At 36.7% G+C, this 15831-nt stretch overlaps 1 protein-coding gene across 1 annotated transcript in view; it reads right to left on the reverse strand.

Moving 5' to 3' along the window:
- The window catches only part of DBT (dihydrolipoamide branched chain transacylase E2), a 47297-nt gene that overhangs the window by 13240 nt on the left and 18226 nt on the right, over positions 1–15831 (reverse strand). Inside the window, exons 4-5 of the mRNA XM_002920777.4 lie at positions 12043–12224; positions 2921–3042 (exon numbers count right to left, since the gene is read on the reverse strand). Of these exons, the coding sequence (XP_002920823.2) occupies positions 2921–3042; positions 12043–12224 (304 nt within the window). The remainder of the gene's footprint in view (positions 1–2920; positions 3043–12042; positions 12225–15831) is intronic.

The following is a 15831-nucleotide window of genomic DNA, read 5'->3' on the forward strand; positions in this document are numbered from 1 at the left end:
CATAGGTGATAACCTGACTTGAGAGCATCTGAAGTGTTGTGGGGGAGGGCGAGCAGTCTTGCAGGAATGAATCATTAACCTGTCAATTCTGACACTATCAACAGACCTGAATTGTAGGATATCCAATTGGTGTCCAGAGAATTGCTTGTTGTTGTGGGAAACATCCCCACCCCCAATACACACACAGGAACTGGGTCCAGAAACCTAAAACGTTCATGATTCTCTCTGGAAACACTGTGATCTGGCTTTAATCCCCTTCTATGTTGGTACAGAGATAAAACGTTCTCATTAAATGAAATTGTTTAAATAAAAAGACAGATAAGCTTAGATGACAGCTTCATACTTACCATATATTTATTAATTTCTCAGGGTTAAGTCCTGCATCATTTGTACTAGTGCTTCTCTAACGATGACTTCAGAATAAAGGACTTTATCATGTCAAACATTTAGTTTATAACAAAGAATTCTGGGGATTTAAGTAATTTTTAGGTAATTTCAATAACTGTAAATGACACTGGTTTTTAACTTTAAAACAAATATAATTCATAAATATGTAAACTTCAGAAAAAGAAAAGGTGATTTATAGTAAGTAATCTAGTAATTTCTGGTAATTATACAAATATTCTACTAATCATATACATCTTCAAGAAATGGTATAGGAGGGGCTCCTGGGTGGCACAGCGGTTAAGCGTCTGCCTTCGGCTCAGGGCGTGATCCCAGCATTGTGGGATCGAGCCCCACATCAGGCTCCTCCGCTATGAGCCTGCTTCTTCCTCTCCCACTCCCCCTGCTTGTGTTCCCTCTCTCACTGGCTGTCTCTATCTCTGTCAAATAAATAAATAAAATCTTTTAAAAAAAAAAAGAAAAAGAAATGGTATAGGAAAGCAAAATCATGCATTGCTATATGTAGTTTCGCTTTTTTTCTTTTTTAAAGATTTTATTTATTTATTTGAGATACAGTGAGAGAGTGAGACAGAGCACAAGAGGCAGAGGCAGAGGGAGAAGCAGGCTCCCCACTGAGCAGGAAGCCCGATGCAGAGCTAGATCCCAGGACCCTGAGATCATGACCGAAGCCGAAGCCGAAGGCAGTCGCTTAGCCGACTGAGTCATTCAGGTACCCCAGTAGTTTTTCTATATAATTAAGAAAAACATTAGTAAAATACTTTATAACTTTCATTTTTTTTTTTTTTGAGATTTCATTTATTTATTTGTCAGAGAGAGAACACAAGCAGGGGAGCAGCAGGCAGAAAGAGAAGCTTAGCGGGGAGCCAGATGCGGGACTCAATCCCAGGACCCTGGGATCACAACCTGAGCCAAAGGCAGAGGCTTAACCAACTGAGCCACCCAGGCATCACTATAACTTTCAAAGGAATACATAACATCAATCTTTCATCTGATGCCATTCACAATGTAGTGTTCCATATTATTTCTATTTTCTATTATGCTAGTCTTCATATTGAACATATTTAATTGCTACATAATTTTCATTAAAGGTTTAAAATATATTTTACCTAGGGGCACCTGGGTTGGCTTAGTTGGTTGAGTGCCCCGACTCTTGGTTTCAGCTCGGGTCATGACCTCAGGGTCCTGGGATTGAGCCCTGTGTTGGCCTCTGTACTCAGGGAAGTCTGCTTATCTCTCTCCCTTTGCTCTTCCCTCCGCTCTCTCTCTTGCTTTCTCTCATAAATAAATAAAATCCTTAGCATAATTTACCCAAGCATATCCCTCATTTTAAACCTGTATGTGCCTTCTCACTTTTGGCTATATAAGACACTTGGAAGAACGTATCCTGGATTATTTCCTTGGGATAGTCTCCCAATGGTAGGATAAGTGTCTGAAGGGATATGAACATTTTAATGACTCATACGTATTTCTAAAATGTAAGCTTTTGTTTTTTCCCACTGTAACTTAACCACCTCTCTCAAAAACAGACAAAAACCCTGCACTGTGAGGCACAGTGCAAAGAACCCAAGTTTGGAAGAGAACAGATGTGTTCAAATCCCAAGTTCAGCTACTTATCTGATTTGAGGCAATTAATCAGTTTCCCTGCCCTTTCTCATTTGCAAAATGGGGATAATCCAAACTACCCTGCAGGGTGGCTGTGACGATTGGAGAGAATGTGTGTGCACACAGTGTATGACTCATAAATGCTCAAGTAACGGACGCAGTAATTGTTGAGGCAGTATATCATGATTAAGGGTACTGGTTTTGGAGTCACAGAGACTCACTTCAGAACCCTGGCCTCACCACTGTGTTAGCTGTGTGACCCTGGACCTGTTACTTCACCTCTCCAAGTCTCCAAATAGTCCCCGTAACTGACAGTATCATTGTAAAAATTAAATGAGATAATGCATACATACTGATTCCAGTACCTGGGAGCCACTTAGCCCTGGATAAGTGCCAATGACTGGCTGATAAGAGGGAATACGAAAGGCTGGTCTCCTTGTCTCAAGTCAGTACAATTTCAATGGTTTTTCCTAACCCCATTGGATCAGATCCTTGAGACCACATTCTTGCCCGGCCCATTTCCCTTCTCTACCTGCTTCCCTCATTCTCAGAAAAGTTATTCCTGCCCTCAATCAATCCATCACATGCATCCAAATCCCTGTCTCAAGCTGGCTTCTAGGGGACCTGACCTAAGACACTAGTATTTACAAGTGTCCAGTAGATGGTGGCCCTGACTTTTATTAGGCTTTAAGGAAAAATAATAAAACCACACGGCTTAATTAATGTAAGTAATAAGTTTGCAATTTCTCATTTCTCACTGGTGCTTTTCTGCAACACTTTTCAGTAACACACATTATCATTTTTCTCTAATCTCAACTTGAGCCATCTGTTCATGGAACAGTTGGCTAACTTTTCATCAATACAAATGTGTATTTTCTATGTAACCTCACACTTAAATATTAACACAACTTACATTATTTTCCATTGCTAGGCGGCGAACTGCAGGAGTTGCCAGTGTTTTCTGGCCCTTTATCTCTTGGTGTGTGTGCTCATCATGGGACACAGCGGGAGTTTCAACCACATCTTCTTCTGAATCTGGTCAACAAGGTAAAATTTTACTCTTTAGTTGAAAATATTAAAAAGTAAAAAAAAAAAGCTTCATGGCTTATAATATATAAATAAATTCAACTTAAACATATACTCAAAAGCATACTAGTCAGGCTACTCCAAAGTGGGAAGACACAACTTCACAATGCAAAACAGATGTGGGGGGGGGGGGAAGGGAGGTACAGCTACCTAGTGCTGTAGGATGTTGATTATTACCTGGTGTTTACTTCATTTCTGCTAGAATCATGCAGCAGCTACAAGTTAAAAAGTGAGAGCTTCTTCAATACATTTTTAAACGTTTTGTATTTTAAACACTCCCCTAACAAATTTCTCATTTATATTTGCAAATGGTAATCAATAAAAATCCAATGTGAGACAAATGACATGAAAGAATCATATAAAATCTGTAACAATCTTAAAGCGCTTTCCTAACATAAAGCATGTAACATTTTCTTCTGCTTTGAAAACGGCTTAAGGAATGCTGTGGAAGATTTTATTTTCATGGCTAATGCTAATTTGGTTGGTCTATTCTCTAAATCTAGAGTGCCAACAGATAAAAAACTACCCCAGGCTATTCGCATGTATTTCTACAACCAAAAATAAAAAAATTCTGAGAGCATTTAATTGTCAAGTTCTAATGCTTGGAAATCCATGCTGTACAGCAGAAACTTCTGTGAGAATGAGTGAATCAGAGACTAGGCCGCTGAAAGCAGACAACTGAATTTGCTCTGACATTCCATTCAAAGTAAATCACAATTCTCCACTGCTGTACCTATGGAAAGACAATTTCTTCATTCTTCTTCACTGGTCTATGAACTGGCCCAATGGAGCTCTCAAAGTTCCCCTCAAGGTGAGGAAGGGAAAACAAAACAAACAAAAAACTTGAATTGAGCACGTAGGGTAGCAGACTATGCCACCCCAAATATGCCACTTTCATATACTGATTATTTTGAGCTATAGGCACTTGAAAAACAGCAAATGCAGGGAAAGGCATTCCCTAAATTCTCCAGTGCCTAAAGACAGATCGTCCAGAAGGAACTCAACTGTCATAAAGCCTTTTCATCCACCAGGCAAGACTGACTCCCATCATAGGAGAGACTAGAAGTCAGCACTACACTTGAACTTGGGCCCAATTGTCATACCTCCCATCTGTTCTCTAAGGGCCCATTCATCTTCCCGAAAAAGCCAACATCCTAAGAAGCCAACATCCCACTTCCCCTTTCTCTATCAAAATGATATTTAAGCCTAAACTCTAAAGCCATCTCTTTGAGTTACTCATCTTTCCCTGGCATAGATGAGGTATACATGTTAATAAACTTCTGTTTTTCTCTTGTTAATCTGTCTTTTATTACAAGAAGTCTCAGCTAAGAACTCAGAAGGTTAGTGGGAGAATTACTTTTCCTCCCCCACAAGCACCTATTATATGTCAAATGCTACACTAGATGCAATATCATAATTTAATCTTCAACTGTGTAAGATAGGTGTTATTATCCCATTCTACAGGTTAAAAAAAATTGACACTTGAAAGATGAAATGATTGGCTTAAGTTCACACAGCTAAGAAACCGTGGAGCTGGGATTCATTCCGAGGGATGCCTCACCGCGTGCTGTTTCCATTAGTTCACGACCCTAGTAAATTTTCTTTGTGGTCACAGAAGCTAGAATACAGCTCCTATTGTTCAAGGTAGAGTTTTGTTGCAACTTGAGAAACCCTGTAGTATTGTCCACACTGTTAAAGTTATTGGAGAAACTAGTAAGAAAGATGAGCATTAGGAACTAAGATGCACAGGGAACCCAAGGAGATTCAATTGCAGGAATTCCAAATAAAACCTGAATTAATGTGTATTTGCTGGAATATGACAAATGTATAAATGCCCAGAAATATATAAAAGTTATATATTTCCAAAAGATCACTGAATTTACTGCTACTCACCTTTCGGAAAACATTGATATGTGACCAAGTAGTACTGCCTTTTAGAGTAATTTGGGTATAAATATGAGTAATAAAACAAATTCATTGGTTAGAAGTCATTCATATTATATATTATTTGTAGTGGTCAGGTAGTTGCTGGAAGAAAGCTCTCTTCTGCACTAAAATACCACCTTCCTACATAGTACTTTAAATCATTCTCTAAGTGTTTTTATACATATTTTCTCCTTTTATGATCACAACACTATTACAGGAATGCAGGGCATATGTCTCAATTTTACCAATGTAGAAACAGACCCTAAGGGATGGAGTTAAGGCTAACCTAAAATTTCATAACTCTCCCCCAAGTGATATGATTTTCATGGTTCTAGCACTATAATATGTGGGATTTTATCCTTTCAGTAGTGGATTTAGAATACACAGTTTTAAAAGCCTTACTTAAATTTTTAAAAAGAACAAAAGAACTCTGGTAAATAATCACTTTTTGTCATGAAAACTGTCAATTTAATGTTTCCAGAATTCCTCATGTGATACAAATTTATAATAGAACTATTATTTCAGATTAACTAAATAAAAAATTAATTTGAATTAGTAAAAATATGAAAACTGACGTTGCAATATTCTTAGGTATTTTAAGAACTATTTCTAAAAACTACATTAAGTAGTCAATTAATTTACTTAATTGGGAAATTCTTGTAGAAAAAATGTTTTGAAATACTAAAGCACTCAAGGGTGTTTGAAAGAATTTGTTATCATAAAAAGTTTTAAACTTTTCTCTCTGCAAAACTGCTTAGGAAGATCTTTCCTCGTAGAACAAAGGTAAACTCAGTTTAGTTCCTTTATAAGTGATCATAAATTGAGAATTGATGATACTCAAACCAATGAGATCCCACTGCATTTTCTTTTTCACATCAAATTACTGAAACAGCTAATTCAATCAACTCCATCTACAACTGGTTGAACAAAACTAAGCTATAGCTGCCCTTTATTGCCCACTTATTATGCCCAGGCATTATATTCTGCAATTTATATCACTGAGTATAATTTAATTGAATGACATGCTATGTTCTTAGAACTGTTTTATGTTAGAGATAATTTTTTTAAGATTTTTATTTATGTATTTGAGAGAGAGGAAGGGAGAGACAATGTGAGTCGGGGGGGGGGAGAGGGAGAGGGACAAGCAGACTCTGTGCTGACCACAGAGCCCTACATGGGGCTCAGTCCCACGACCCTGAGATCATGACCTGAGCTGAAATCAAGAGTCAGACACTCAACGGAGCCACCCAGACACCCCTCAAAGAGCTTTTCTTTAACTCAGAACACTGTATCAATACTAGTAAGCATTTTAATATTAAAAACTCTTTGTGGGGTGGTGCCTGGGTGGTGCAGTTGGTTAGATGTCGGTGATGGTCATGGCTCAGGTCATGATCTCAGGATCGTGAGATCAAGCCCCATGTGGGCTCAGCATGGAGTCTGCTATGGATTTTCTCTCCCTCTCCCTCTGCCTCTCCCACTCATGATCTTTCTATCTAAATAAATAAATCTTTAAAAAATAGATTATAAACTCTATGGGACACCTAATTTATGTGGTTTTAGCAGATTTTCATAAATATGCATATGAACAGTGCTAGAAATTCAGTCCCAGTGTTCTAGATGCAGAATGGAGCTGATACTCATAGTCTCTGAACAGAATTTTCAGTGTAACAAAGTGGTTAGGAATACGGGCTTTAGAATTAAAAGAGCTAGGGTCAAATCATAGTTCGCCAGGTACTAGCTATGTGACCACAGGCAAGATATTAAACCTCTGTGGGTCTCAATGATGCATGTGTCAAATGCAAATAATAATCTAGATAACTTAATCTACGTGATTACATGAAATAATGTATATATAGCATTAGCACAGAGAAAGCATTCAGTCAGTGGTAGACGGTGATGTTAAAGGATAAATACAATATAATGGAAGGATAACATTAGTTTTATATAGAATTCTGCTATAGCTTATGTTTCTCCTTCTCTTTCCTTAATACTTCCCCATGGTGGCAAGACTCCTCAATGAGGATTAATTAGGTATAGAAGTGGTGGTCAGACATTCTGGCAACTTAATTCTGCACATAGCTTTAGGATCAGAATACCTAAAACAGCTGCCACACAGCCTCATCATTAAAACCATGCCCTTGCTCCAGAAAAAAAGGAATTTAGACTCCAGATCTTACTTTTTCTTCTTTGTACCTACTTCTTAACAAACTTTAGCTATCGGTGTTCCCAGAAAGTCAGGAAGGAGAATCATGGCTGGGCACAATGACAATGCTAAGAAGTAGGCTGAAAAACCAAAAACCAGATGCAGAATTGTGTTGTTTCCAGAATAATAAATGTTCATTAACATGTTCCTGTGTAATCAAAAAAGATTCTAGGCTATACTCAATACTCTCACTTTAAGAAGGAGTAAAATATATAAAGTTAAAAAAATAAAACTAACGATTCCCTCAAATAAATGATTTTGAGAAGCTGGTATAAAAAACTTCAGCTATTTAAGAAAGAGAGGAGCCATTTTACTTTGTCAAATAGAGACTAGAAAAAGCCAGGTTAGCTGTAAAAAGAATAAATGGCAATATACTTATAAGTTTACAGCAGACATGGAATAGCTTTGATATAATCTTGGTAATATTAAATAACTGGATTTCAACTTATAATATATATTTTTTGATAGTATATGCCTTCTAGTATATGCGCTGTGGACACGAGCACAACAGTATATGCCTTCTAAATGTCACACATACAAGGTAGCATAAGTGAGTCCAGTTTATCCTTGATACTCTGGCCTCAAAAAGCAGACAACAACACCATGTTACAAAAGATAGTTACACACACACACACACACACACACAAGACAGTACCACAAAGTATCACTTAAACAAGCATTAGAAGACAGGATTAACTTCCAATACTACTATTACAATGTCTAGTTTTGATCTCTTATACCCTTGATAGTTCTATGCTATAATTATTTTCCACCTGTAAAATAGAAATAATGTATCTTAAGCTTCTAAAAGACTTTTTGTTCACTGATTTTTGATTTATAGTATAATTGGTTTTCCTAGCACGGAAGTAAACAACAATATAAACAAATCGAATATTATTACAAATTCCTGCTGAAGAAAAGGTATACAAAATATTTAGAAACCTTTCCCATTTCTGAATTAAGGAGAGTCACATATAAATGTCTCATTAAATTGAATCTACTGTTCTATCGGTTTCCTTATAATACATAGTTTTTTCTTACAGTAAAAAAATACATTAAAACACAAATATAAGAGCAAAAAGGCATATATGCAAAAATAAAACTACAATGCAAAATAATTGTTCAGATTACACTGTGACTAGCAAACAAAACAGAATAGCTAGCAAATGATCAGTTCTCTATGAGGAATATTAACAGATAATTTTTATTCTGAACATAACCTATGCAATCTCATTTTTTTACAGACAAACCTCACATATGTAAAATATAAAACTTGATAAACTTGAAATATGCATATGCCTATAAACCATCACAACAATCAGGATAAGGAACATATCCACCACCCCTAAAAGATTCCTTATACCCAGGCAACCACTAATCAGTTTTTGGTCTTTATATTAGTTTGCATTTTCTAAAATTTTATGCACATAGACCATATAGCATGTTCTCTTTTTTGTCTGGTTTTTTTTGCTCAGCATACATTTTTGAGATTCATTCATGATACATAGGAGATTAATTTTTGTGAAACAATTCTCTAGAAAAAACACCCCTACTCTGAAACAGCTCTTTGACTTCGTATTTTGCTATATATCAAGATTTATTAAGTTGAATCTCATTGAAAATGCCAAAATAAACTCTAAAACCAAACAATAAAAACCCCATAAGTCTCGATTGTTTACTTGTTCATACAAATAATTCATTGTTTTAGATGGCCTAAATTGGTATCTAATCTGGCCTACAACACCTGACTGGGTGTTTTAATTTAATGACATCCATAATAGTGCTCAGCATCTTTGCTTGCCTCAATTTGTGCCCAGACTGATGCTCCCTGGTGGTCTAGTGGTTAGGATTCAGCGCTCTCAGTTTGTGCCTCTTGCCTCTTGCCTTTTTAGGTCCTAACTGAATAATAATAATAATAATAATAATAATAGTCATTGATCCATCAAAATAATTTTGTGTTTCATGCAATTTTGAAAGGAAATTCTTTTTTCCTAAAAAGAATATTCCTAAATCATGCCTTTCAATAGACATTTGGAATCAAGATAATAGGAAGCACCCCTACTACCTAAATTATGGTCTCTTGTCCACTCCACATTACAAGGAACAAGAGCCCTGAAGAAACGGATAATTCCAGATCTCAGGTAGGAAACATACAAGGTGAGTCCTAATCATCTTCTTGTGCCAAAAGCAAGAAAGCTTTTGAAAATTAATGGAGTCATGTGTAAGAACGCACAGGAGCCACCCTGAAATGGTCACTACTATTAACAATTTCAGCATGAAAAAGAACAATTATAATAGATTTAACACAGCAAATCAACTGAATACACACAAAGAGAAAGCTGGAAATTTAATATCACTATTAAAAGCAATTCCTTGGTAAGGGAAAAAAATTAAGCATCTGTCTTTCCAGTAGGAACTGTATTTCGGAGTAACTAATAGGCCCAGTTGATGAGGGTGAAGCTCCACTTTACAGAATGCCAGCTAACAATGTAAAAAGAATGACAGAATCAAAAAATCATCATTCCACAACCCCTAAAGCAACTGTCGATTTAGACAAGGATTCTCAAATGATTATAAACTATCTACATAGTGCCAAAGTAACAACATATAGATAACTTCCAGGTTGCAAAAGGTAAAACATAACTACAGTGGTGGGGCAAGGGTCATCATTATCCTAATCCACTGTCTAAACTTAGCATCACTATAGCAGGTCATCTAGATGTGTCTTGATGTGAAGCTATATGAAGTACACAGTGTGATCCATGATGTATTCTAGGCAAATATGTGACTTGAACCTAGCCTTTCAAACTTGCTTCCGGTTTGTAGGAACTATAAGAATGGTAGGAACCACCCAAGAACCACCATGAAGGAGCAATAAGACAAATCTCAAAGATGTGACATTTTACAAAACAAATGGCACAGTCCTGTCCACAAGTCAGTGTCACGAAACAAAATGGGAAAGAGTATGAGTCATGTGAAAAGAGATCATGGGCCATGTCTGGTCCCATATTGGACCTCAGTTTGAACAAACCAACTGAAATTTCAAAGACTTTTTGGGAGCAACTGGGGAAATTTAAATACAGTCTGATTATCAGGTAAAATATGAAAATGTATTGTCATGAAAACACATACCTAGTTAAGCAAACAGATTAGAATACAGCAAGCGGAATACATTACTTTGGTAAAAACTATTTCAATGCATAATTGTGTGCTTAGAAAAATGTCTTAATACTAGAGTGTTAAGAGTGGTAATTTCTGAGTAGCAGGAATACTTTAATTTTCTTATTTTTAATTTTCTGAATTTTACAATTTGCTACAATGCACATATCCTGCTTTTATAGCAAAAAATTATAAATAATAAGAAGGCTTCAATAAGCCATCTTCAACTTTTGGAGGCAGCATGTCATAGTATAAAATATTCTGGACAAAGACAGGCCATTGATTTCTAAATTTGGCTCTGTCACTGACCATTGGGCAAATCGCCCAACCTTTATAGGTTTTGTTTAGTTTCTTCATCTGTTAAACTGAAATACTTCAGGATAAAAACTTAAGGATAAATAAAATAAAAGCAAAATTTTTTATAAACTGTAAAGTATGACTATGATATTACTTGTTGTTGCTGTTAATGATATAGTCTGCAGAGCTATGAGTCAACCAGAAGTCTGTAATTCAGATTTGTTCTGGACTTTTGAATTACACTACTAAAATGTCTATTTCAGCCCTTCCCAGATAGATTGCTGGCTTAGGGTTGCATCACAAAACTTATGCCACAGCCCCCCCACCCCGGCCAATCCCTGATGGCAAAGCTGTTTCCTAGGTGACATAACTTTAGTGTATCACAACAATGCCATAAGGAATTTCTGAGGTAGACAGCTGTTTGCCACCACTCAGAGAGCCTACTGTTTTAGTTTTCCTTTGCAACATTGTCACAACAGATTCACTTTTGTCAGGCCATCTACTGCTTCTAAGTTCCATGGTCACTGCTTCTTCTGAATGCTAATCTCTTCATTTTTCATGATAATTTTCCTTCTTTTCTCTTCCAGTTCTCTTCAGTAAGTTCGGTTTTTGTAACCATTACCAATGAGACTGTGGGGTTTTTTTAATATTTAATTTTTAAAAGTAATTTCTACCCCCAACGTGGGGCTCAAACTCACGATCCCAAGATCAAGAGTTGCATGCTCCACTGATTGACTTAGCCAGGCACCCCCAAGGAAGTGTTTTTGTTTTTGAATCAGTGGCAAACAAAATGATCCCACTATTACATTTAACCCTTCACCTACTCCAGTTTTTGTTATTAGTGACTAGGATTCAAGGCCTGAATCTTTAATTCCTGAGAAAGTCTGTTGATTCTTTGAATCTAGAAACGAAGGTTTTTAGAAGGCGGGCCTCCAGATAAATTGTTAATGTATATGTTTCTAACATGGTAACTAGTCAGAAGATAATCATTCATCACAGGGGACCTTTTCTTTTTTCCTAATTTCAGCTTTTAAACCACCAAATTAAATCCTGTAAGTTAATAAAAGTAAACATCTCAGGGCGCCTGGGTGGCACAGCGGTTAAGCGTCTGCCTTCGGCTCAGGGCGTGATCCCGGCGTTATGGGATCGAGCCCCACATCAGGCTCCTCTGCTATGAGCCTGCTTCTTCCTCTCCCACTCCCCCTGCTTGTGTTGCCTCTCTCGCTGGCTGTCTCTATCTCTGTCAAATAAATAAATAAAATCTTTAAAAAAAAAAAAAAGGAAACATCTCTTTTAATTGGTACCCAATAACAAAAGGACAGCAGTAATCAATTCGGCAAAATAGATGAACACATTTACAATACCTTTTAAAGCTTCCGTTTCTATGTCTACTAATGGCTTTCCCACATAGGCAATATCGTCTAGATTATAATACAGTTTTTTAATGACTCCATCATAACGACTAGTGATAGTAACAGAAGCTTTATCACTTTGAACTTCACAGATGCTATCAAACTGAGACACAGTATCTCCTTCTTTTACATACCTAAAAAAAAAAAGACACAAAACACTTTTACATGAATAATTTTAAGTATATAATACTAATCATCCTAACAATGTAAATGCTACACTGAATTAGATCAGTATCCATCTAGTACATCATTTAGTCCCAGATGGTGTACCAAAGAATGTTTCAGAAAGACTATAAAGGCTTCCAGAGTCTCTCTGATGTATCTCCAAGAAATAGTAAAAATTTAAAAACCATTCATAGATCTATAATCCCAAAATTTAATGACACTTTCAGGTGTTATGCCTCACCTATTTCTTGGAAGAAATTCTAAAGGTATGCTCTTAAAATGTTATTTCCTTTTATTATTTTATATTAGCCTTCATCAAACTTTAAGATTTGTCTATTATTCTATAATTAAGTCCAAAAATTGATATCCCTAATGCATATTCTTTGTAATTTCATGAATTTTGGATTGAGTTCTCTCAGTCTTTCCTTGTAGAATTATCTTTTTTTTTTTTTTTTTTTAAGATTTTATTTATTTATTCGACAGAGATAGAGACAGCCAGCGAGAGAGGGAACACAAGCAGGGGGAGTGGGAGAGGAAGAAGCAGGCTCATAGCGGAGGAGCCTGATGTGGGGCTCGATCCCAGAACGCCCGGGATCACGCCCTGAGCCGGGATCACGCCCTGAGCCGAAGGCACAGGCTTAACCGCTGTGCCACCCAGGCGCCCCTGTAGAATTATCTTAATCTGTCCTTGTATATAAGTCCCTTTTTCTCCTTAATCATCTTAGGTATGCTTTATAAGGCTCTCCTAGATTTTTTTTTTCCCCTCAGATTTTATTTACTCATTTGACAGAGACAGAGAGCACCAGCAAGGGGAGTGGCAGGCGGAGGGAGGCGAAGCAGGCTCCCCGCTGAGCAGGAGCCTAACAGAGTCTCAATCCCAGGACACTGGGATCATGACCCCAGCCGAAGACAAACACTTAACTGACGGAGCCACCCAGCCACCCCAGGCTCTTCTAGATATTCTTAACAAACAGAACAGAAGGAATGGATCTGAAAAACAACATATAATTTTGATTTTAATACCATTCTTGATGTATCTGGCACATTTCTGACTTACTACCACCAATTCTTCATTAAGATAATTGTTCAGTCATTCTCATTCCTTGTCTTCCTGTCTTAACTAGTTCTCAGTTAAAATATCACCCATCACATAGAAACTAGGCTTAAAAGCACCTATAGATGACTTACACTTCTAGAATGGTAGACTAAGAACCTCTGGAATTCTGCTCCTCTATAAATGCAACAAGTATACTGGCAAAAGTTGTTAAAAACCAACTTTTTCAGAATTCTAGAAATTACTATAAGGCTTGCAACAATCAAGAAAGACCTATTCAGGAAAAGTGACTGAACCTCATTAAAAACAGCTAGTTTTCTTTTTTTAAAAAAGATTTTATTTATTTACTTAGAGAGAGAGAGTGAAAGAGTGAGCACAAACAGGGAAGGGCAGAGGGAGAGAGAGAGGCAGACTCCCTGGGAAGCCCAGCATAGGGCTCGATACCAGGACCCTGGGACCATGACCTGGGCAGAAGGCAGATGATTAACTGACTGAGCTGCCCAGGCACCCCCTAGTTTTTATTTTAACTTCTTCTATTCTCATTCTCCTTTCCCCAGCTCAGCATTAGTCTTGAAAATCAGCAGCCTTACAGCCATAGCAAGGGCAGACCCAAGTTTGGAGTTCCACAAAAAGCTATACTCCCAAAGAACAGTCACTGTTTGACTGTTGGGCAGGTCTCTGGAAAAATTCCTTTCACAGAGCTTAATCTTGTCTGACCTGACTTAGTTCCCTCAGGGTGTTTGCTGAAAACAGTCCACAGCAATTCAAAATTGTAGGTAGCTGGGGCAATGATAAAAGTTAGGGCAAACAAGAGGTTCTTAAAAGGAAGACCTGGGTAATAAGATGTCCACACATCTTACCACATATCTTTCACATTATTTTACGTAAAATATCTAGTTTTCAACAAAAAATTACTAGACATGTAAAGAAACAGAAAGTATGGCCTGTGGGACACCTGGGTGGCTCAGTCATTAAGCATCTGCCTTTGGCTCAGGGCGTGATCCCGGTGTTCTGGGATTGAGGCCCACATCCAGCTCCTCTGCTGGGAGCCTGCTTCTTCCTCTCCCACTCCCCTGCTTGTGTTCCCTCTCTCATTGGCTGTCTCTCTGTCAAATAAATAAATAAAATCTTTAAAAAAAAAGAAAAAGAAAAAGAAAGTACGGCCTGTGTAGAGAAAAAAAAAGCAGTCAATGGAAACCATCCCTGAAGATGCCCAGATGTTAATTAACAATAATTAATATTATAATTAACTTTAATAAAAGTTAAATTAAATCAATTAAATATTCAAAGAAATAAAGGAAACCATATCTAAACAATTAAAGGGACACAGGAGAAAATGATGCATCACCAAATAAAGAATATCAATAAAGAGAATCTTTGAAGATATAATGGCTAAGAACTTCCTAAACTTGATGAAAACATTAATGTACATATATTTAAGAAGCTCAACAAAGTCCAAGTAGGATAAATTCAAAAAAACCACATTTAGACACAGCATAACCAAACTTTCAAAGACAATGAGAATATCTTAAAATCATCAAGAGAAAACCACTCATCATGTAAAGGAACCCTTGTAAGACTAACAGATGGTTTCTAGTCAGAAACTATGGAGGCCAAAAGAAGTTGAATGACACATTCAATGTGCTGAAAGAAAAGACAGACTGTCAGTCAAGGATCTTTAATCTAGCAAAACTATACTTCAAAAAATGAAGGAGAAATAAATACATTCTCAAATAAATTAAAACAGAACTTTTGCTAGCAACCCGCCCCACAAGAAATGCTAAAAGGAGTCCTTCAAGCTGAAATAAAAGGACAATAGTAACTCAAATCCACATGAAGAAATAAAGAACACTAATAAAGATAACTACATGGGTAAATATATACGACACTATATTTTGTTTGTATCCCTTTTTAATTCTATCTGATTTACAAAACACGTGCATAAAGCAAGATTTTAAAAACTGTTGATGGGCTTATAATGTTTAAACATGTAATACATATGACAATAGCAGCAAAAAAGGAGGGGAGAAGGGAAGGAGTATATTGGAGCAACGTTTTTAATGTACTATTGAAACTGAGTTGGTATTAATCCAAACTACATTGTTTTTTAATTAAACCACAGAGCAACCACTAAGAAAGTAACTAAAAAATATATATAGTAAAAGAAACAAGGAAATTAAAATGGTACAGTAGAAATACCTATTTATCCCAATAGGAGGCACTAATGGGAGAAATACACGAACAAAAAACACATAAAACATATAGAAAACAAATAGCAAAATAGCAGATATGAATCTTCACGTGCCAATAAAAGGCATAAATTAGAAAAATGGATTTAAAAAAAACGATTCCGCTATATGCTATGTACAAGAGATACAAATAGGTTAAAAGTAAAAGGATGCAAAAAAATATATCATGCAAGAGGGGAAGATGGTGGTAGAGCAGGAGGACCCGAGGCTCACCTCATCCCGCAAATATAACTAGATAACTCTCAAATCATCCTACATACCCAAGAAATCAAT

Source organism: Ailuropoda melanoleuca, chromosome 2 (assembly GCF_002007445.2).
Source record: "Ailuropoda melanoleuca isolate Jingjing chromosome 2, ASM200744v2, whole genome shotgun sequence".
NCBI classification, from domain to species: Eukaryota; Metazoa; Chordata; class Mammalia; order Carnivora; family Ursidae; genus Ailuropoda; species Ailuropoda melanoleuca.